Here is a 22,039-nt window from a genome sequence, read left to right as displayed (position 1 = left end):
CAAATGCATCCGATAAATGAGCTGTAGCTCACGAAAGCTTATGCTCTAATAAATTTGTTAGTCTCTAAGGTGCCACAAGTACTCCTTTTCTTTTTGCGAATACAGACTAACACGGCTGCTACTGTGAAACCTGTCATTAAATGGTAAAGCCGTCACATACATACAAAGACTTCAAAGTCCATATATCAGGTTCCTAGGAGTATTCGTGAGTTTGCTGGCTTGAAAGTCCCTCTGGAGTACATCCACAGCTTGGATGGGTCATTCAGTCCTTTGTTCAGGGCTTCGGTTTGTAGCAAAGTTCCTCCAGATGTAAGAAGCAAGACTGAAGACAAAATGAAGAAGATGCAGCTGCCTTTATAGTCTTTCGCCATGCGGCCTGTGTGTCCTTTGTTTCAAACACAAGCGGCCCAGCACATGGCTTGAAATCATTAGAGTTCTGTCCACAGGCATACCCCTGCATGCCTTGCTGAGTCATAAGGTGTATCTGCCTTCTCTCTCAATGGGTCAGTTATATAGCTGATGGTCCTCAATGGGCCATCAAGCAGACTAGGCAGTGCTGATGCCAGACTGTCTGGGGGTGTCACCCAGAAGCATAGCACAAGTTTGAAATATAGACATACATACTTATCTTTAACTGATAATACAAAGGGGATACAAACAGAAAAAATAGATTATCATGTCTGGCAAATTATAACATTTTTTGCAGATACCTCACATGGCATATCTGGCATAACTCATTACAGTTTTACAATATTAATATTCATAATATTCTCAAGTGTGCCCCGATTCCATGCAGCGTCACAATGTAGACCAAAAATTTCAGATGGTTTCTAAAGGTAAGCAGCTAATTTTGTAAAAAGAAAAGGAGTACTTGTGGCATCTTAGAGACTAACAAATTTATTTGAGCATAAGCTTTCGTGAGCTACAGCTCACTTATTGCACCTAGCTTTAGGCACCAAAGTTTAAAATTTTTGGCCATTGTACGTAAGGAATTGGTATTTTATTTTGTTCTATAGTAGAACTAGAGTATAGTTTGTTAAAATAGTATGTAATAATACTTTGTCAGTTTAATTTAAATTGTTTTCAATGAAGGCTCTCAAAGCACTTTACAAACATTTGTAAGTGGAGGGAGAGAACTTCCCCTCTCTGTCTCTCACTGCTCTATTTCTGCATACCATATGCTTCTCACTGAGGATTTTATTGGCATAAAGTTTTAGATGTGAGCTAATACAAATATGCATTTTGGTAGCTTGCCAGACAGTCGTGCAGTACATTAAATCAGTTTGTTTTCAACTTTGTTGCAATATGGGGGGAAAGAGAGAGCAGCATTGTTTATAAAAACAAAAAACAAATTTTAAAATTTTATTAAAGCTAATGTTAAAAAAATTATGTAATACATAGGTTGAGAAACATGTCTGTACATCTGGATATAGTGCTTAGATTATCCACAAATACAAAGTTTGTTTTTAAAAGTCATATGATAGTACATAGGTTTCAGCAGTTGTGTTAGTCTGTATCCGCAAAAAGAACAGGAGTACTTGTGTCACCTTACAGACTAACAAATATATTAGAGCATAAGCTTTCCTGGGCAACAGCCCACTTCATTGGATACATAGAATGGAACATATAGTAAGAAGATATATACACGCACACACAGATAAGTTGGAAGTTGCCATACAAACTGTGATGAGCTATTATCAGCAGGAGAAAAAAACTTTTGTAGTGATAATCAAGATGGCCCATTTAGACATAATCAACATTAACCCAAATTTAGGTGAATAAATTTAAGAATACAGTTTCGATATTAACTTCCAAGTATTTGGGTACATCACTCATGAAAGTTGTATAGAGATTTGGTTTTGGAAAGCAAAATATATCAATGAGTGAAGATTGTCCCTCAGTAATGAGCATTTAGGGTAGGTTGTCCATTTAGAAAATACAATCCATGAGGAAATTATTTCAGTTAGTTTCCTGACTGCCCTTCTCATTGGCACTCCAGCTCCTCCGTCCTGGTATTGCCGATGTCCAGTGATGCGTTCTATGTAGCTGTCCCTCGACCACCTGATGGCATCCGACACCATGAGTTGCAGCATTAGCCGAGCATAGTGCTGAATGAATCCGCATTCCCGCAACACTCGCTCATTACTGGGGTCCCATGCACCCAAAGCTCCGAGGATAAGTGTGTGTGTCTGAACCTTGTAACCCCCAGCTCTCAAGGTTTCAGACAGAGGGGCGTATTTCTCCACCTTTCAAGCTCGAGCATCGTGGAAGGCCAGGGTCCTGTTCATGGAGGGCACTGTGACATCCACCATGATGATCTTCTTCCGGTCCTCGCTGGTGATGACAATGTCTGGTCGCAGTTGGCTGTCGGTTCTGGGGATGGTGGAGTTCATGGCAACCTTCCCTACGGGTGGTGGGATGGCTCTGACCAGGCGATCTTGGATGGTGTTGTGTCACAGGTGCCAGACTGTGAATGGGGCTTGCAGCTACACAGGGATAGTGTCTCGTTGGCATAGCCACATGTCCTACATCACTTGTCCCGATTCCCGTGGTGGACAGCTCCGTTCAGTTGAATGCAGTTGATCCAGCCCCTGTGGATGAACCTCCAATCAGCAAATCGGGTAAAGCTGCCCCTGGGGAAGAAGTGGTTGCTAGTGTCCCACTTGCAGGTCACCTCAAATGCTTTGCCCTGGTCTGGCTTCCGCTTCAGGTTTTCCACATACTGGCAGCGGATGGCATCCTTCAGGGTCCTCTCCAGCATGGTTCTAGCTTTTGGAGTGAGGATTGTGTGGTCTGTGTTCTTCACTTGTGGCACCAGGACTCCCAGCTCCTGGGTACTATAACAAATCCTTTCCCATCTGTGAATTCTGTGGTTGTCACTATACGGGATACCATAGCCATTTGGAACTGCACTGTGACGTCGAGGATAGAAGTCAGGAATGCTGGAACAGTTTTTTTTATTGAGGGTGCTGAGAGCCATTGAACCAAATTGTAAACCTTGTATATAATGGAAACTATCTCAAGCCTAGGGGTACGGCACCCGTAATTCCAACACCTATGATAGAAGTCATATAGTTTTGCTCCAAAATCTAAAGCAGGCCCCTACCACTGGAGCTCATGCAAAATCTCTGTTATCCTCAGCATAGGACCTATGCCAAAGTCAATCAGTTCCTTTTGTGTTCAGTAAAGAGTAGTGGTACACACATGCATTAGCCATTTCATTATTTTGTGGGTGAATTCCACTACCACTTCCAAACCATAGTGGAATTTTCCTTGCACTTATGGCTTTTGGGTAACATACTGTGTATATATAGTTCGACAGTTTGCTAAACTATTGGTGGAAATACTGTAGGTTAGATTCAGGGATGGGTTTCCTGCGCTTCTGTCGGCTTAACTTTAGGTGCCAGGTGAAGAGTCCGTCGGGGAGGTTGCAGCCCAAAAAACATTTGACCACCCTTGTCTCCGTTTTGTGTGTGTGTGTGTGTGTGGGGGGGGGGGGTGTTGCAGGTAGGTATCGGAGCCCCCAAAAGTGTTCAGCTAGGTTATAGAGACTGCACTGCCTCAGCACTTCCCTGCTGTGTTTGAGAAAGGTGGTGTCCTGTGGAGACGCTGGGGGAATTTAAAGCTATCCCCACTTTCCCTTCACTAGCAACAACCTTCAGGGAGACAGCCAGTACGATAAACACCTACTCTCCTGGTGTAGTGGACCCAGGCTCATGCAGGGAAGATAATTTACATCACCTTTTGTGTCAGCATGAGTGACTCCAACCCTGTATTCGTAAGTTATTGAGATCATCTATGGAAGGCTAGACCTGATGTTTCCTTTTCCTTCGTCAGTATGGTAAAGAACTCCAATGACACTCCCTCCTCCCTTCTTGCTCATGGTGATTTATCAGCCTTAATATCTCTGCTTCAAGGAGACTTAGTTCACTTATGAAGAAGTTCACTTATTTTATGAAGTGATAGTTTGTCCTTGTCAGATATCTATGGATTATTAAGATGAACACCAAAATATAATCAGGCCTCAGAATATTCCATGTCCATTAGAAAGAAACTCTTCCTATTTGGGGAGAAAAAACGCACAGGAATTCTTTCCCTCTTGGTTAGCAAAAAGATGTACCAGATCCAATATAAAGGCTATATTTAATTGTACGTAATTAAAACAATATGTTTTAATGGTTGTACTAACCAATGAAAATGAATCTTTCTTTGGAAAAATAACAGGACAGGCAAGAAACATAAATCATTTATTTAAATCAAAGTTTTCCACTTGCTGATATAAATAAATGCACCCTGGAATCGATATTGGTTCAGCATGATACCTTACATCAGACAAAGTGGACAAAAGAGTGATAATGAAGCACCGCTTCTCTTCTCCTTTCTGATGTAAAGCCTGATGTTTTTGTAGGGATTGCAACATTTAATTTGGGACTCTCTTTTTTGCATTCTTTTTAACTCTACTGGGTTGGCCTCAGATTTCAGTATTTGAATAAAATGAAAATCCTTACCCCTCCCCATCTTTTGTCACCTCAGAAAATAAACTAATCCTTTGCATCTTTGAGACATGCTGGCTTGAATTTTTCAGCTGGTTGGGTATGAAGAATTATTGGCTCTTGAGGAAAGTATCCCATTAATGTGCAGGAAGTGAATAGAGGGCTTAAAGAAAGGAAACGTAGAGGTAAGAACATTCCCTGAGTGGCTGACCTAGTTTGATTTGTTGTGCTCTAACTATGCATGTATTGTTAATCTTTTCAGATTACATTCAAAATGGATACTTGAGGCTAACAGTTATAAGTTTAAAAAATAATTCACAACATTTACCTCTTGCTGGGAAAGTTGGCTTCTTCTGGAGAACTGATGTGTTTGAAGGCAGCATACAGGTAAATCACTAATGTTTTGTTTCTGGAAATAGTTATTTTAAAAAAAGGAGTGATATATGCATGCTAAATATGTTACAAAGTTATTTTGGGTAGTTTAACTTGTAAAAAATCTCATAAAATCCAGATGTTATGGAGGTTGTGAAGCTAATGCTGTTCTTGAGAAATGCCTGCCGAGGACTCTGTTATACTAAATTCCTAAAAGAGGGCTGTCCATAAAGTACAAACATGCATATTTTTATTAAGGAGATTGAAGTAATGTACTGCAGTACTGCAACAGTGTTTAAAAATACATTTTAAACACATTTAACTTTTGTAGATTGGAAACCTTTAAATGAGCACATATCTGAAGTAATCTCTACACAAATCTTTCAAACAGTCCTAAAAATGAATATATACTAAAGAGTTTATGCTTGAATTTGACATTTTGATAATATTATTTTGACATAAACAAATACAATTAATAGGAGTTGCCATTCTGCAGTTAGGCAGGCTGAGCAGAAAGAAGTACTGTATGATGAGTGAGTTAATATTTGGTTCATACATGTTAAACTACCTGCATTATGCTTTACAGTGTTAATCGGTTGTCCTGTGCAACAGTGAGTGTAAAATTCAGCTTAATTTTTAATGGTTTACTACTGCTGCTGTTGGCAGTACCCACTGCAGTTAAGATAGAATTCAAACTTCCATTGCGTCTTCACTCTTCAGTTGTTTATAACATTCTCAAATTCCTTTTTGACTGAAATTTCTTATGCTTGGTCTTTGCCCAGAGGTAGGGTTGCCAACTATCTAATTGCACAAAACCAAACACCCTTGTCCCGCCCCATTCCCTGTCCCATTCCTGAGGCTGCGCCCCTTCTTTGAGGCTCCCCTCCCACCACCACCACTCACTCTGGCCCCCCTCCCTCTATTGCTCACTCTCACTCACTCTCACTTGTCTGGGGTGGGGCCAAAAATGAGGGGTTCAGGGTGTGGGAGGGGCCTCTAGGCTGCAGGCTCTGGGGTGGGGCTGGGGATGAGGGGTTTGGAGTGCGGGAGCAGGCTCAGGGTTGGGCAGGGGGCTAGGGCGCAGGAGGGGGTTTGGGCTCTGGGAGGGAGTTTGGGTGTGAGAGGGGGTTCTGACCTGGGGCAGGGAGTTGGGGTGCAGGCTAAGGACGGGTGGTACTTGCATCAGGTGGCTCCTAGTTGGCAGCGCAGTAGGGCTAAGGTAGGATCCCTGTCTGCCGTGGTTCCATGCTGCTCCTGGAAGCCGTTGGCATGTCTGGCTCCTAGGTGGAGAGGCTAGAGGGCTCTGCATGGTGCGCACTGCCCGTGCCGTGCCGTGGTTCCCAGCCAATGCGAGCTGCAGAACCGGTGCTCGAGGTGAGGGCAGCACATGGAGCTTCTCTGGCCGCAGGGACATGCCACCTGCTTTTGGGATCTGCTCAGAGCCAGGGCAGGCAGAGAGCCTGCCTTAGCCCCACTGCTCCGCTGACTGAACTTTTAACAGCTCGGTCAGCAGTGCTGACCAGAGCTGCCAGGGTCCCTTTTTGAACGGGTGTTCCAGTCGAAAACTGGATTCCTGGCAACCCGACCGAGAAGTGAGATTTCTTCTAGTATCTGCAAGATCAGGCTGAGGTTTTGGGTTTTTTTTTAAGTTTTACATATATGAAAAATACACTTTTCCCATTTTTATCAAGCAATCTGAAATGTTGTGGTTAGAAAACAGCCACATTTAATAGTTCTAGAGCTATGATCATTTTAAGTCAGAAATGTTATGCACAGTAGATGACTTTTAAACTTCTTTGAGGCTTTTTAAAAGTTAGTGTTGGCTCTTGAGTTTGTCAGCCTAGAGTTTATACCCTGTTTATGTAGAATTCCTAAGCACGTGTATAAGTCTCATTAACTTCATGGAATAATTCATGGACTTAAGGTCAATGGGATGTAAGCACATGCTTATATGATTTATTGAATCAGGGCAAAAAGGTCTTGATGGAAGATGGTGAGGAGGAAATGGAACTTGGCGAGGAGGGCAGATGGTTATACAATGGATGCAGCGGGGGTCTGTGTTCTAGTTGCCTTTCCTGCAGCTCCAACAGACACTTCATCATGTCCCTTTGCTCTCCCATTAGCCTCAGCATCGCCTCCTGCCTCTGCTCTTCGCGCTCACTTAATGCTTTCCTGGCTTCTGCCACTGAATGCCTCCATGCATTCAGCTGTGCCCTATCAGTCTGGGAGGACTGCATGAGCTCTGAAAACACATCATCACGAGTGCTTTTTTTTCCCACCTTCTAATCTGTGATAACTTCATGGACGGAGTTGACAGGGAGCATAGAAACATTTGCACCTGCAGGGGGGATAAAAAGGGAGAGTACAATTTAAGAAGATACATATCTGAAAAAGGGAGACTCTTTCACAGTGAATCAAGCAATTCACAGCAGACAGCACATGCTTTTAGGTACAAGGTTACATTTTGCCTTTTATATTGAGCACCTGCCAGTATGGTGACACATCAGACACGGCTGGGGAACAGAATTTGGTTTCCAGGCAGCCATGGTAAGCCAAAGGGTATGCAGGGTTGGCTTATTCCGCCTTCATAACATGTGGCAATGGTTTCAAACTGCAGTGCCCTCCTTTTCCATAGCAAGCAATGCCGGTTGGGTTTGCCATTTAAAAGGAGGGGCTGTAGTTTTGGGGTGGATGTGCAGCACACCCCTCACGCCCCCCTCCCCCCCCGCGTGGCTATTCCCCAGGATGATCCCTTTTAGCCAAGCGCAAACAGCCCAGCATGAACGGGGTCCTGTTACTGTTCCCTTACAAAATTCCCCTATTTCAACCAGGTGACCATGAATGATATCACTCTCCTGAGGCTGACACAGAAAGATAAAGACCAAATGTTGCATGAATGCAACCAAAACCCAGAACCATTCACTGCCATGCTTTGTGCTGCAATGATTCCAGACTACTGGCTTGGCATGGTAAAGTGTCCTACTGTGGAGGACAAAATAAGGCAGCCCTCCCCAGAAACTTTCTGCAAAGGCTTTCAGAGTATCTCCAGGAGAGCTTCATGGAGTTGTCCCTGGAGGATTCCCGCTCCATCCCCAGATACATTAACAGACTTTTCCAGTAGCTGTAGTAGCCGCAAATGCACCCCAATTCTTCAGGACAAATCAAACATTAAACACTATTGCTTTTACTGTACTGTAGTTACAAATGTGCACTTACCGGAGGTGCCTTCTCCGCCTTCAGGGTCCATGAACAATATGCCTTGGGAGGGTATTGGCTCTAGGGTGAGGATAAGCTCCTGGCTACTGGGGAGAACGGATTCTGCCCTTGCCTGCTGCACATTCTCCTCCTCCTCCTCTTCCTTATTCACAAAATCCTTCCGTGTTGCATGAGACTCCCCCCTTGCACATGTCCATGGACAGTGCTGGGGTCCCCCCCTAGAATGGCATGCAGCTGATCATAGAATCGGCATGTATGGGGTTCTGACCCAGAGTGACCGTTTCCCTCCTTTGTCTTTCAGTAGGCTTGACTGAGCTCTTTAACTTTCACGTGGCACTGCTGTGTATGGAGGACAAAATAAGGCAGCCCTCCCCAGGAAGGTTGATTTTAGCGCTACTCCCCTCCTTGGGGAGGAGTACAGCAGTCGATTTTAAGAACCTTTTAGGTCGGCAGAACAGGGTTGGTTGTGTAACTGCATTACTTATAAAATCGACCTAACGCGGCTAAATTCGACCTAACCTCGTAGTGTAGACCAGACCTAAGAAGGGTTAGAAATCAAGGGCATGAGAGAGGAAAATTTGCTGAGACTTCCCTCATGACATCTTGTATGTGAAACGTTGCACTGACTTGATTATCCTATGAAAAAACAAGTGTGAATCGGATATTTCTCTTATGTTTTGAAAAATTGCTTTGTTTTTTACTTTGTACATTTGGCTGAGAAACATCAGATAGTTTGTCTACCCAACATAATTAATATGGTGTGATCCATAAAAATGAAAATGCATGTTCTCGTTCAGTGTACAGGAGTAGTTTTAACAATTCTGAACTCATTGCCAATGGGCAGTGACACATCACCTGGTGTGTATGTCTGTCCAGTATTTGTATACCTGAAGAATGATAATGTACAAGCCTGTAAATACTTCTTGCATCAAAACAAGCAATAATTCTATATGTTGACTCATGTACACCTTGATATTTTATAGTCTTGGGTAATATTTTCATACATTGTTTTAAAGAATAATTTTTAAGTATTTTATTTAATTTTAGTATATAATTTAAAAGGAAGATTAAAATATTGTATTTGTCACTCTGGGAATCAAAGACCTCTACAGCCTCTGCCCATTCCTAGAAGGTTAAGCAGGGGGATGTCTTGCAGTATTTTTAGTTTAAAGTCTGATCTCTGTTTTGTGCACATCTGTATTTTTCTACAGTTATGGAACTCTTTGCACCTGATTTGGGATATTGCCTGGTCCATTGAAGTTTAAACTCCATATGTTTGCTCATAATGGAGGGCATCTTGCCATTTTAACTAATAGCACACTAACTGTGATTATTTATAGACATAGTTTTAAATATTTTTTAAAAGTTTAAAACATTGCTTATGGTATTACTGGTATCACCATGTGATTGGCGGGAGGCTACCAATGGCATGCTTAGGCTACAATCCTGTTGGTTGGAAACCTTTTCAGTTAAATAGATTGCAGTCCTTTTACAGTGGCCGTTGAAATGCAGTGAATTTTACTTTGACTGTCTACCTATGTGCCAAGTCTTTCAGTCTGTACAGCCCTAAGGCAGGGAGAATCCCCCCTAACATTGGTTGTAGTTCTGCCTAACAGTGCAAGGACCATGAGATGTAGCTCTGTGGTAATTATGATATATGCTGCACATAGAAAAATAATGTTTTTTGCTTATGTTTTTAGAACTGTTACATGATGGATGTGACCCTCTTGGATGAAACAGAAAAACCCTTCTGGTGTTTCAGTGCCCCAGTCTACATGAAACTTTCTTCCAAGGCATCCTGCCTTTATGACTATATGGGCCAAAACTATGACTTAAACTATGTGGATTCAGAGGGGAAAGTCCACATTGAGCTAGTTTGGGTAGAAGAAACCAAGGAATACTATATCGTCAATCTGGTTCTTTATCTAAGCACTGAAAAAGTTAACCGCTGGTTTGGAACAAAATACTGATTCTAATAATTTGAGCAGTTACTTTCCCTGCTGGTAATTAGTTGATTTTTTGTGGGGAGGGAGTGGAGATTAAGGTTGAAATGAACCCCACAGTCCAGGTGCTCCAAGTTGTTTTGTGCTTTATTTATTGAAAACTAAGAAGTGTAATCACTTCTTTATTTTTATTATTGTTTTCACTTTTGTTATTGGGGAGGGAAGTTTAAACATAAAAAGTAATGGCTTTCCTGTGAAGCACCACGATTTGTGCTACTCTCTGTTGCAAGTACTGGGCATGATCAGGGTAAAAAGATCAGTGTCACTCGATACAGTATTATTTGGCACAGTCAGATATGTAATGCTGCTTCTGAAACAGATACTGTAAATATGACTGTGTTCTCTCTCCATATTTGTATGTTCTACACTGTTTCTAAGAACTTAAAAACTACCTTGAAAAACTCAACTCCATGAAGTCTGAAGTAACAAAACAATGCCAGAGTGTTGTTGAGTGAGCCTCTGTGCTACTCTCCTTTAGATAATTATGAGAAACTATTGCTAAATGACCAAATTTATGCAGAGGAGGTATTTTTAATCATAATTTATCATTTAAAATTCACTGTGGTAGCGGCTTTAAGGATTTAGATTGAAAGACACAACGATGACCAATGTGGGGAAGAAGGCTTTTGCCAAGGGAAAGTCTTCTATAGACCCTTTTCTTAAAAGTTGACTGCTAAACTGGTGTTGGGTCAGAGGAGAAAATGCAGTTGTTTTAATTTGGTGGCATGTATTGTGGTCCATGTCTGAAAGCACTGAAGCCCTTAGGTAGGAACTGAAAGTGATTTATGTTGGCCCCTAAATAAGGGGTCTGATTTTTTTTTTCCCCAGAGGAGCTGAGCGTCATCAGCTCCTAGTGACATAGTTAAGATTCAGTTACTTAAATAGATGATGGGTACCTAAAATATGGCTTTTAGTATCTATCTGTGGGCATTTGTTTGAAAATTTTGTTTTGTATGTTTAATGTTTCAGGCTACTTGGTTGTACCTTTTTGGAGTCCAATCCTGTACGCCTTCCTTGAAATCCATTGGGAGTTTTGCGTGAGGGAGATATGTGGCATTGGCACAATTGTGTCTTTTTAGTAATGTGGATAACATTCCTGTATAGTTTGTTACAAATAGATACATTTTGTTTTGTTTCCAAGTACTTTCTATTACAGATGAGGTTGTCAGACCATAATTACTTATTTGTTGTCTTCTGTGACTTGTTTTTAACTGTGGCAAAAGTGATTTGCTTTAATATGTGTTTATTTGCCTCCTGTCTCTATATTCACTTGCATATATGAGCCAGTTATTTAAACAATTGCTGAGTTTAAGTATTTGTCTTTGTACTACAGATATAGTGATTCTTTTTGTTACTTTAATTTTTAAATTTGTTTACTGTTTTCTTTGAATTCAAAGATACTAAGTAAAGAAAATAGAAAAGGTGGGTTGGTTCAGCAATATGTTTACAGTTTGACGTCTGTGTAACCTCACCTAATCAAGAAACAAAATGTCTGCGCATTTTTAATGGCCAATCAACACTACTTCTGCTTCTCTGCTTCACACCAGCAATATCCTTATTCTCCTTCCCCCTCCCCATCCCACTCCCCTGCCGTTGCCTTTCCTGGCTATTTTATAATGATGATGGGCAGGGGCATACGCAACGGGGTGTAAGCAGGAACATGGAACTCCCCAATAATCATCTCTGCCACTGTCCGCAGCTTCTGCCCTGACCCCCGCCCTGGGATTCCCTCCCCCAAGCCCCTCCACCCCCATTTCTGCCAGGGGGTGGGAGTCAGGCTGAGCTCGGCTGAAGAGATGTGCCTGGGAAAGGCACTCCAGCTAGCGCTGCTGCTGAGCTCCACTCGATGGCACCCAGAGCAGGGAAGCTGGGCTGGCAGCAGAGTTCTGTGAGAGGGGGCCTTGGAAGCCTGCTGAGCCCCGTCCCTTCCTTGCCTGCAGCCTCCAGTAAGTATTTGAAGCCTGGGACAATGGCGTGGGGGAGGCAGCGGGGAACTGGGATAGGTGGGGAACCTGGGGAAGCAGCAGGGCCTGGAGGCATTGGGTGGGGGGCTAGTGTTTAAAGTGCTCCCCTCAAAGTAGTCACATTTAAATTCCTGCGCACGCCCTTGAAGACGGGGAACACCTAGGGTTGCCAACTTTCTAATCACACACAACTGAACACGCTTGCCGTGCCCCTTCTCCAAGGCCCGACCTGCTCACTCCCTCCCCCCTCCCTCTATCAATCCCTCCCCCTCACTCATTTGCACCGGGCTGGGGAGGGCCCTGTAACCCTGTTAACTTAGCATGTTCAAGAAGATCACTGATAACTGGAGCCGACTGGAGGACAACAATTCCATTCTGTGGCGACTCTTGAGATTTTGACCTTTGTTTTTGTTTTGCAGTGGAATAACAAAAGCTTTCAAATGTTTTCTCAAAAACAGAATTATGTCCAAGTGTCTGTGGGTTTTTTTATTTTTTCAAAACCTGAGCTTTTTGATTGGGGAAGGTAGAGAGGAGGTGTGTGTGTGTGTATGTAGGTATGTATGTATTACAGATGTAGCCATAACCTGGTGGTTAGGGGGCTTGGGTCTAGGAGGCTGAGGCACAAGTCCCTGCTCTTCCTGATTCACAGCAGAATTTTTAATCCCAGATCACTTTATAATCAGGCAGATCAGAGACTTGGACCTGGGGTCTCCCACATCCCAGGCCAGCGCCGTGATCACCAAGCTATAGAGCAAGACAGAGAGCATTGGACTCTCTTTCCGCCCACCCACCACCCTATAAATATTGTATGTTAAATTGGGTACATCTTCATAAAACATTTCAGCTTTGATCAAACTTCATTTCCTCAAAAAATGTTCCAAGCTAACACCAATGGGTTGTCTGTCTGAGGCGAAACAGTCATTTACTTCTTCAACACAAAGAGAAGTTTCTTTAAGATACTGTATTAAATTGCACTGGGATATAAAAATGAAATTAGATTGAAAGAAATGTTTAATTCTCTGTTTTAGTTTAAAAATAAAGCATTTGGTTTTATAGCATGAGGCATCTTGGAGGAGTGGGACTTTACAGTCTATCATGTACCACAAAATGGATCTTATCACACTGTGGGCACCTGACCATAAGAAATCACAAATCTGAGAGTCCAGCCAGGAATCTTTGTCGTATTCTGAATGCATTTTCTGCAACACAGACTGCATGATTTGGATTAGGAAAGGAAGATATCCTGATTAATCCAGCTCTTTGCTGCTGAAAAACATGCTTTGCAGAAACTATTTGAAGCCTGCATCCCAAGTAAGGGGAAAAATTCATAGGGAAGATTTGTAGACCAAGCTGGATGAGCAAGCATCTTAAACTGGTGATTAAGAGAAAGCAGAAAACATTCCAGGAATGGAAGATGGGATGGATCAGCAAAGAAAGCTACTACTTGGAGGTCAGAAAGTGTAGGGATAAAGCAAGAGCTGCCAAAAGCCAAGCAGAGATGGATCTTGCAAAGGAAATTAAAATAAATAGCAAAAGATTTTATAGCCATATAAATAAAAAGAAAACAAGGAAAGAAGCGGGACCATTAAGCACTAAGGATGGGGTGGAGATTAAAGATAATCTAGGCATAGCCCAATGCCTAAACAAATATTTTGCCTTAGTTTTTAATAAGAGTGGCAGGGTGGCTAATGGGAATGACGATATGGAAGTAGAAATTACCACATCTGAGGCGGAAGTCAAAATCAAACATCTTAATGGAATTATATTGGAGGGTCTGGATAATCTCCTTCCAAGAATATTAAAGGGACTGGCATATGAAATTGCAAAACCAATAGCAAGGATTTTTAATGAATCTGTAATTAAACTCGGGGATCGTACCCTATGATTGGAAAATTGATAATATAGTTTCTATTTTTAAGAAAGTGGGGAAAAAGTGATCTGGGAAATTATAGGCCTGTTAGTTTGACCTCAATTATATGGAAGGTCTTGGAACAAATTTTGAAAAAGAAGTAGTTAAAGACGTAGAGGAAAATGGTAATTGGGGTAAAATACAACATGGTTTTGCAAAAGGTAGATCATGCCAGACCAACCTGATCTTCTTCTTTGAGAAGATAACTGATTTTTTAGACAAAGAAATCTACCTGGATTTTAGTAAGGCATTTGATACAGTTCCATATGGGAAATTATTAGTTAAATTGGACAAGATGGGGATTAATATGAGAATTGAAAGGTGGATAGGGAACTGGTTAAAGGAGAGACTACAACAGGTCATGCTGAAAGTTGAACTGTCAGGCTGGAGGGAGGTTACTAGTAGAGTTCCTCAGGGACCAATCTTATTTAACATTTTTATTACTGACATTGGCACAAAAAGTGAGAGTGTGCTAATAACATTTGTGGTTAACACAAAGTTGGGAGGTATTGCGAATACGGAGGAGGACCAGAATATCATACAAGAAGAACAGGATGATCTTGAAAACTGGAGTAATAGAAATAGGATGAAATTTAATAGTGCAACGTGTAATGTTATGCACCCAAGGACTAACAGCAAGAATTTTTGCTATAAGCTGGGGACTTATCAGTTGGAAGTGACAGAAGAGGATAAATACCTGGGTGTATTGGTTGATCACAGGATGACTATGAACCACCAATGTGATGCAGCCATGAAAGAGGCTAATGCAGTCCTAGGATGCATCAGGTGAGGTACTTCCAGTAGAGACAGGGAAGTGTTACTACCATTATACAAGGCACTGGTGAGACCTCATCTGGAATACTGTGCACAATTCTGGTCTCCCATGTTTAAGAAAGATGAATTCAAACTGGAAAATGTGCAGAGAAGGGCTATTAGGATGATCAGAGGAATGGAAAACCTACCTTATGGGAGAAGAGTCAAAGAGCTTGGTTTGTTTAGCCTAGCCAAATGAAGGGTGAATATGATGGCTCTTTATAAATATGTCAGAGGAATAAATACCAGGAAGGGAGAGGAGTTATTTAAGTGCCAATGTGGACACAAGAACAAATAGATATAAACATCAATAAGTTTAGGCTTGAAATTAGATGAAGGTTTCTAACCATCAGAAGAGTGAAGTTCTGGAACAGCCTTCCAAGGTGAGCAGTGGGGCAAAAATCTAACTGGCTTCAAGTTGAACTTGATAAATGTATGGAGGTCATGAGAGTGCTTACAATGGCATGTAGCTGATCTGTGACTGCAAGCAGCAAATATCACCAGCAAGAATCCCAGTGATAGGACTCTAGATGGGGAGGGCTCTGAGTTACTACAGAGAAGTCTTGCCCATATCCTAGAATTTCAGGGTTGGAAGGGACTTCAGGAGGTCATCTAATCCAATCCCCTGCTCAAAGCAGGACCAATCCCCAACTAAATCATCCCTGCCAGGGCTTTGTCAAGCCTGACCTTAAAAACCTCTAAGGAAGGAGATTCCACCACCTCCCTAGGTAACCCATTCCAGTGCTTCACCACCCTCCTAATGAAAAAGGTTTTCCTAATATCCAGCTTAAACCTCACCCACTGCAACTTGAGAACATACTCCTTGGTCTGTCATCTGCTACCACTGAGAACAGTCTAGCTCCATCCTCTTTGGAACCCCCTTTCAGGTAGTTGAAAGCAGCTATCAAATCCCCCTCATTCTTCTCTTCTGCAGACTAAACAATCCCAGTTCCCTCAGGCTCTCCTCATAAGTCATGTGTTCCAGTCCCCTAATCAATTTTGTTGCCCTCCGCTGGACGCTTTCCAATTTTTCCACATCCTTCTTGTAGTGTGGGGCCCAAAACTGGACACAGTACTCCAGATGAGGCCTCACCAATATCGAATAGAGGGGAACGATCATGTCCCTCAATCTGCTGGTAATGCCCCTACTTATACAGCCCCAAATGCTGTTAGCCTTCTTGGCAACAAGGGCACACTATTGACTCATACCCAGCTTCTTGTCCATTGTAACCCCTAGGTCCTTTTCTGCAGAACTGTTGCCTAGCCATTTGGTCCCTAGTCTGTAGCAATGCATGGGATTCTTCCATCCTAAGTGCAGGACTCTGCACTTGTCTTTGTTGAACCTCATCAGATTTCTTTTGGCCCAATCCTCTAATTGTCTAGGTCCCTCTATATCCTATCCCTACTCTCCAGTGTATCTACTGCTCCTTATGCTTAGGGTCTAACTGATTGCCATATTTGGGGTTGGGAAGGAATTTTCCCCCAGGTCAGATTGGTAGAGACCCTGGGCTTTTTTCGCCGTTTTCTACAGCATGGGGGTCATTTGCAGGTTTAAACTAGTGTAAAAGGTGGATTTTCTGTAACTTGAAGTCTTTAAATCATGATTTAAGGACTTTAGTTATTCAGCCAGAGGTTGTGGGTCTATTACAGGAGTCGGTGGGTGAGGTTTTGTGGCCTGCAATGTGCAGAAGATCAGACTAGATGATTATGATGGTCCCTTCTGGCCTTAAAGTCTATGAGTCTACATAACTCTTGGAGGGGAAAAAAGCAAGTTTGCCAATAATAGGTTAAATGATCATTTCAAAGCATGAGTTTAATATCCTCATTGGTAGTGTTTTTGACTTAAAGACAAAATAGAAACCTTCATTTTTTAGCAAACTGTGTGGTGTGAAAGGTGCTGGAATGACAGACCCTGAAGTGCTCTATGCACAGACAAGTACTGCATGGGCAGCAGCAGCTTAAACTGCTTTACCAGTGTGTCTCATGTCTGTCTTTGAAGGACCACGTTTAGTGGAGAAAGGATACTTCAGCTTCCATATCCTTTCAGCCTTTGGCCTCATTTTACTAGGGTGCAGATTAGATCAGGTTGCATTGGCAACTTTGTGATATGAACACACTTGTCCTCTGAGACCTGGTGTGAAACCACCAAACTCATTTTACACTGGCCACCAAACAGCCAGTGGATGGTTACAACCTTCTATCAGTACTGACTTGAAATGAATTTGTTGTATTAATATTTTATATTTCCAGTGTAAAACACATGAGAACTTTTATTCATTTAAATGACTTTTCAACTAAAAATGCTAAATTATGCAAAGGAAACAGTGTAACAAACACAATGTAACAGCATAATAAAAACTGATCAAGAAAATATACTTGTTGTAGTTTCTAAAAACTGATAAAAATCTAATGATCTGCCATTTGTTTTATTAAGGGAGCCCATGGGGAAAGGGATAACAAGTCTTTAATAGCCTTATCATTTATCAACTTGCACACAGTGGAAGTGGATAACAGTTAAACTGGGAACACTTTTATTATAGGTTAACTCTCATTAGCTACTTGGTCTCTACAAATGTTGAATCCCAAAAGAAACTACTTTCCATTCCAATTTTGTTCAAAACTCTTCCAGGGCATGACAAATTCACTTACCCACAGCAAAGTTGGAACAGAATTAACCCTAAACTAACTGACTTAATTTTAAAAATTGTGTTCCTAGCTGTTAGGGTTCTGAAGATGTTAGGAATAATGTAAATCAATGCAGTCCTGCTGTCTTTTTGGGTCTTCAGACCGACAACTCCTGTGCATTTCTTACTACTTATGCGGGCTTGTCTACATCACCTGCTGGATCGACAGGCAGCGATCGATCCAGCGGGGGTCGATTTATCACTTCTAGTTTAGATGCGATAAATCGACTGCCAAGCACTCTCCCATCGAATCTGGTACTCCACCGGAGCGAGAGGCACAGGCGGAGTCGATGGGGGAGCATCAGCTGTCGACTTACCACGGTGAGGGCAACACTGTAAGTAGATCTAAGTTGTCGACTTCAGCTACGTTATTCACGTAGCTAAAGTTGCGTAACTTAGATCGATTCCCCCTCTCCCCCCCAGTGTAGACCAGGACTGAGTTAGCAACAGAATTAAATTAACACACTCTGATCATTTCCATTTATGTCTCTGCTATTCAGAACCCTGTAGATAGCAACAAAACTGTCAAGGATCATCTTGATTTCACTCTGATGGTGGATAGAAAAGCTATAAACAGCACCAAGGGAGAGGAGGGCATGAAGAAAAAAGGAGGCTGGTTTGACAGACCTCACTGGTTTGCTCTTCACCTCAATCATAGAGTATCAGGGTTGGAAGGGACCCTAGAGGTCATCTAGTCCAACCCCCTGCTCAAAGCAGGACCAATTCCCAATTATTGCTCCAGATCCCTAAATGGCCCCTCAAGGATTGAACTCACAAACCTGGGTTTAGAGGGCCAATGCGCGAACCACTGAGTTATCCCTCCCCCATCAAAGAAAAGGGCAGTTTGGGGATCTTGATTCTTAGCAGTATGAGACAAACCCAACTTAAAGTTTACAAAGAGGTGGCTGCATAACAGTCATAATAAATATCTCAGTCACTCCTAGATGTGGCAGCAGTATGTTGCTCGATTTTGTCTGTCCAAAAATACAGAACAGTTATTCCTAAATATTTACTTTAAGCGTAGATTTATTGATAAATTGGATATGCATCCAAGAATATGATATCATGAATAATAAAATTCATCTCAAGATATTTCTACTTTATTGTTTTTAATGTTTAAAAAGTGCATATTATACAAACAATAGTTTTGACACCTTCTAAAGAAACATGGATATATATGGTCATGAAACTATTTTTTGTACATTGTCAGAGTGTCAGTTTTTAGTGAATGGCTGATGGCCTTACTCTGGAAGCAAAGATTGAGTTTCCATATGCACTCCTATTAATGGGCCTGTGGTTGGCCTGATTCTCTTTACATTTGTTTTACATTGCTGTAACTATTGACTTCAGTGGAGTTACTCTTGATTTATTTGGCAACAGAATCAAACCCAGCTTGCATGAACTGGATCCTGTAATGATGTATATATTGCCTGATAGGAGCTTCCATGTTTTTCAGTTCCTCATATGGTTGCATATTACTGTTTTGTAAAAGTAAAAAAACACTATCTTGAAGCTCTATTAAGAGCAATGGGATATGAGGGAAATAGCATCAGCAGTTAAAAGGGGGACAAAAATCAAAGGCCAAAATTATTTTGAAATAATACTTCCTTATTCAGTAACCATTCTTGTACCCTCCCAGCCTATGCAGAGTTACAGGGGATGGTAGGGAGAAATCAGGCTTAGAGTCCTCTGTATGTCTTGTCATCTTTTAAACAACCAAAGGGAACTGACAGGCAAAAGAAACCACGTGAGCGGGAAAGACAGCATCCATAAAAATGCTTGCTTGACACAGAGACCATAAATCAGAGTATTCCATAATTATTTATTATGTTGTTTCTTGCACTTTCCTCTAAGGCATCTGGTACTGGAGTTGTGCTTTTGGCTTAGATTAGATGGACAACTAGTCTGATCTGCTGTGGCAATCTCTATGACATATTATTGCTACTAGTAAGTTAAAGCAAATCCAAAAATGAAGAAAATTTTTTGTTTTTATACATTTTCAAAGACAAACTCATGTAAGTGAAAAAGAGAAACTGCCAACAATTTTAAGTGTGTATATTTAACTACTATGTTTTAAAAGGGTAATTTACCTGGTAGGCAAGCATAAAAACAGTAGTTATATTTATTTTATTACATGTATAATAGTGTTCATTTAATGTAATGAGCTTAAATTGCCTTGAAAAGGGATCAATGGGTATGAAAGAGTGATTTAACCAAAATGATTGTAGCAATTCAGAAATTTGTCTTTTTTTTTAAAGAAAGCTACATCAAAATGTTAACTCTGCTGTTGTCATTGGTGGCCTACTGCATAAATAAATTACTTTATTTGTGTCCTATGGTCTTGGTTTTTTGTACATTTTGCTGCAGAATGACCTCCTTGATTTTTAGTTCTTTTAATGAATAATGAATAAATTCTCTTGTGCCATATCCTCAGCTGGTATAAAATAGTGTAACTCCATTGACTCAAATAGAGCTAGAGACACAAGGTGGGTGCGGTAATACCTTTTATTGGACCAACTTCTGTTGGTGAGAGAGACAAGCTTGTGAGCTACACAGAACTCTAGACCTGAGGAAGAGCTCTGTGTAGCTTGAAAGCTTGTGTCTCTCAGCAACAGAAGTTGGTCCAATTAAAGATATCACCTCACCCACCTTATCTCTCTAATATCTGGTACTGACACAGCTACAACAACAGTAGATACATAAGTGGAGCTACACAGCTCCAGCTAAGGATTTGTCCCTCTTAATTTTAACAGTAAATATCAAGGTGGAACATTTCAGTACTTTATTCAGTCATTTTTCATTCAGAGCACTTATCACAGGGGCTGCAGGTCACTGGAACTTTGCAGTGTGGCCTGGGGACCAAGGTGTTCTCCCTTCATTTTACCCCCCCCCCCAGATGTTCTCCCACTACATCTTCTGCAGTAGTTACAGAGAGCGCCAGATCTGCTTCCACAATGCATACAATGTTCTCAATACCATAAGCTTACTGGAAATAAACTCATTACAAATACTATGTACAGTACTATCTTGTTACACTTTTCCTCCTGAGCTGTGCAAATCAAAATCTTTCTGCTTCTGATTCTTTAGACACTCAGGCATGTGTTTAACTTGTTCTTTTCTCATTTTCAAACTTGGTCAAATCCCCTTGAGGATTTTTCTCATCTTGTAGCAGCTCTAAAATGTCTGCAGAGAAGGAGCAGAGACACGTACTTACTGCAGGTCTGGCAATACAGATGATTATAATAAAAGGAGAAAACTATAAGGCTTGTAAACACACAGAGAGAAGATGGAACTGGAGAGCTTGGACCCTGGAGTTGACTGACGTTTCATCTCTCAAAAGTATATTGTGGGAAAACAAAGCACCAGAGCTTTACAAAGTCTGAAAGTGCAGACCCATTGAGAAGGGAATACATGCACTACAAATCAGAAGTATTGATCAGAGACCAGTGGTTAACATTACATTTGTTCTACATATGGATGATTTCCAATTATATTCATTTCTCTGGATTCTTGATGCTGAGAATCTGTCAAAACAGCTGAGCTCATTTAAAATAAAATCAGCAAGAAAAATGGTAGTAACCAACTGACTAAGTAACATTCTTTATTCAAATTATTAATTTATTTTTCAGTGCAAGCTGAAGTACTGTAAATCAATGTAGCCATGAGAGAGCAAGTCCGTGTACAGTGCTTATTAATTATTTCCAAACAAAACAGGTTCAGACCAAATATGTGTAGTATTGGAGTTCTACAACCTCCCTCCGATCCAACCATAACTGCCCTTTTTTTGCAAATAAATAAGATAAATTTACATTAAGAAAAACTCAATATTTAAAAAAATCTGGAAATGAACAATTAAGGGACAAAGTCAATTCCCTATGGTTTTATAACTATTCATTTGTTACTTTGACCTCATCTGACCACCACCCACCCAGTCACAGCTTTGTCTCTTTTTTTCTTTGTAATAGAAATGTGTGGCTAGATGTATATTTCTGATTTCATATATTGTTCGTTAAATGTGTAATAAAGAGTGTGAAAGGAGGATGCTGTAGCATGAGTCTATGGCAGAGTTCCGCAGGTTCTGTGTTAGTGTGGGGTTGAGCAGAAGACTGCTTTTGGGAATAGAACCAGAATTTGTCCTGTTACAAAAGATGCTGTTCAGATTAATGTTCTTTGGTTATACAAGTCTGTACAGACCCTGCCATTTATATGTTTAACTGTATTTTGTAGGAACTAATGTGTGTGGGGGACAGAAGCAAAAGATTTAGTAGTGTATACAACTACATATGCCAAAGCAGGGAATGTTGTGCTGAGGAGGGAGGTAAAGGGGGACCCAACCAGGGTCACCTTTTTGTCCAGCATCACCCTTTACCCAATACTGTACAGAGGAGATGAGTTCCTTCATGCTGGGGGCACTACGACCCAGATGCTATCGCCCCGTAATGTGGGCTGTAGAGAAGAACCAGCCAGAGATCCCAGCTGGTAGGGGCAGAAGCAGCCAAAGCAGGGACCTCTGGACATTCAGAGAACTCTCTACAGTTTTGACTGGACTTTCTCTGCCCTGTGCTGATGGGCTGTTTGCTCCAAT

At 41.4% G+C, this 22,039-nt stretch overlaps 1 protein-coding gene across 1 annotated transcript in view; it reads left to right on the top strand.

Annotated features, from left to right (window-relative positions):
• Window positions 1-13,599, top strand: part of FBXO15 (F-box protein 15) — a 47,526-nt gene extending 33,927 nt beyond the window's left edge. Inside the window, exons 9-10 of the mRNA XM_038391208.2 lie at window positions 4,756-4,880; window positions 9,782-13,599. Of these exons, the coding sequence (XP_038247136.1) occupies window positions 4,756-4,880; window positions 9,782-10,051 (395 nt within the window). The 3' untranslated portion in view covers window positions 10,052-13,599. The remainder of the gene's footprint in view (window positions 1-4,755; window positions 4,881-9,781) is intronic.
• Window positions 13,600-22,039: the final 8,440 nt, after the last annotated feature.

The sequence above is a fragment of the Dermochelys coriacea genome, chromosome 2 (genome assembly GCF_009764565.3).
Source record: "Dermochelys coriacea isolate rDerCor1 chromosome 2, rDerCor1.pri.v4, whole genome shotgun sequence".
Taxonomy (NCBI): Eukaryota; Metazoa; Chordata; order Testudines; family Dermochelyidae; genus Dermochelys; species Dermochelys coriacea.
This window is presented reverse-complemented; position numbering and strand designations above follow the sequence as displayed.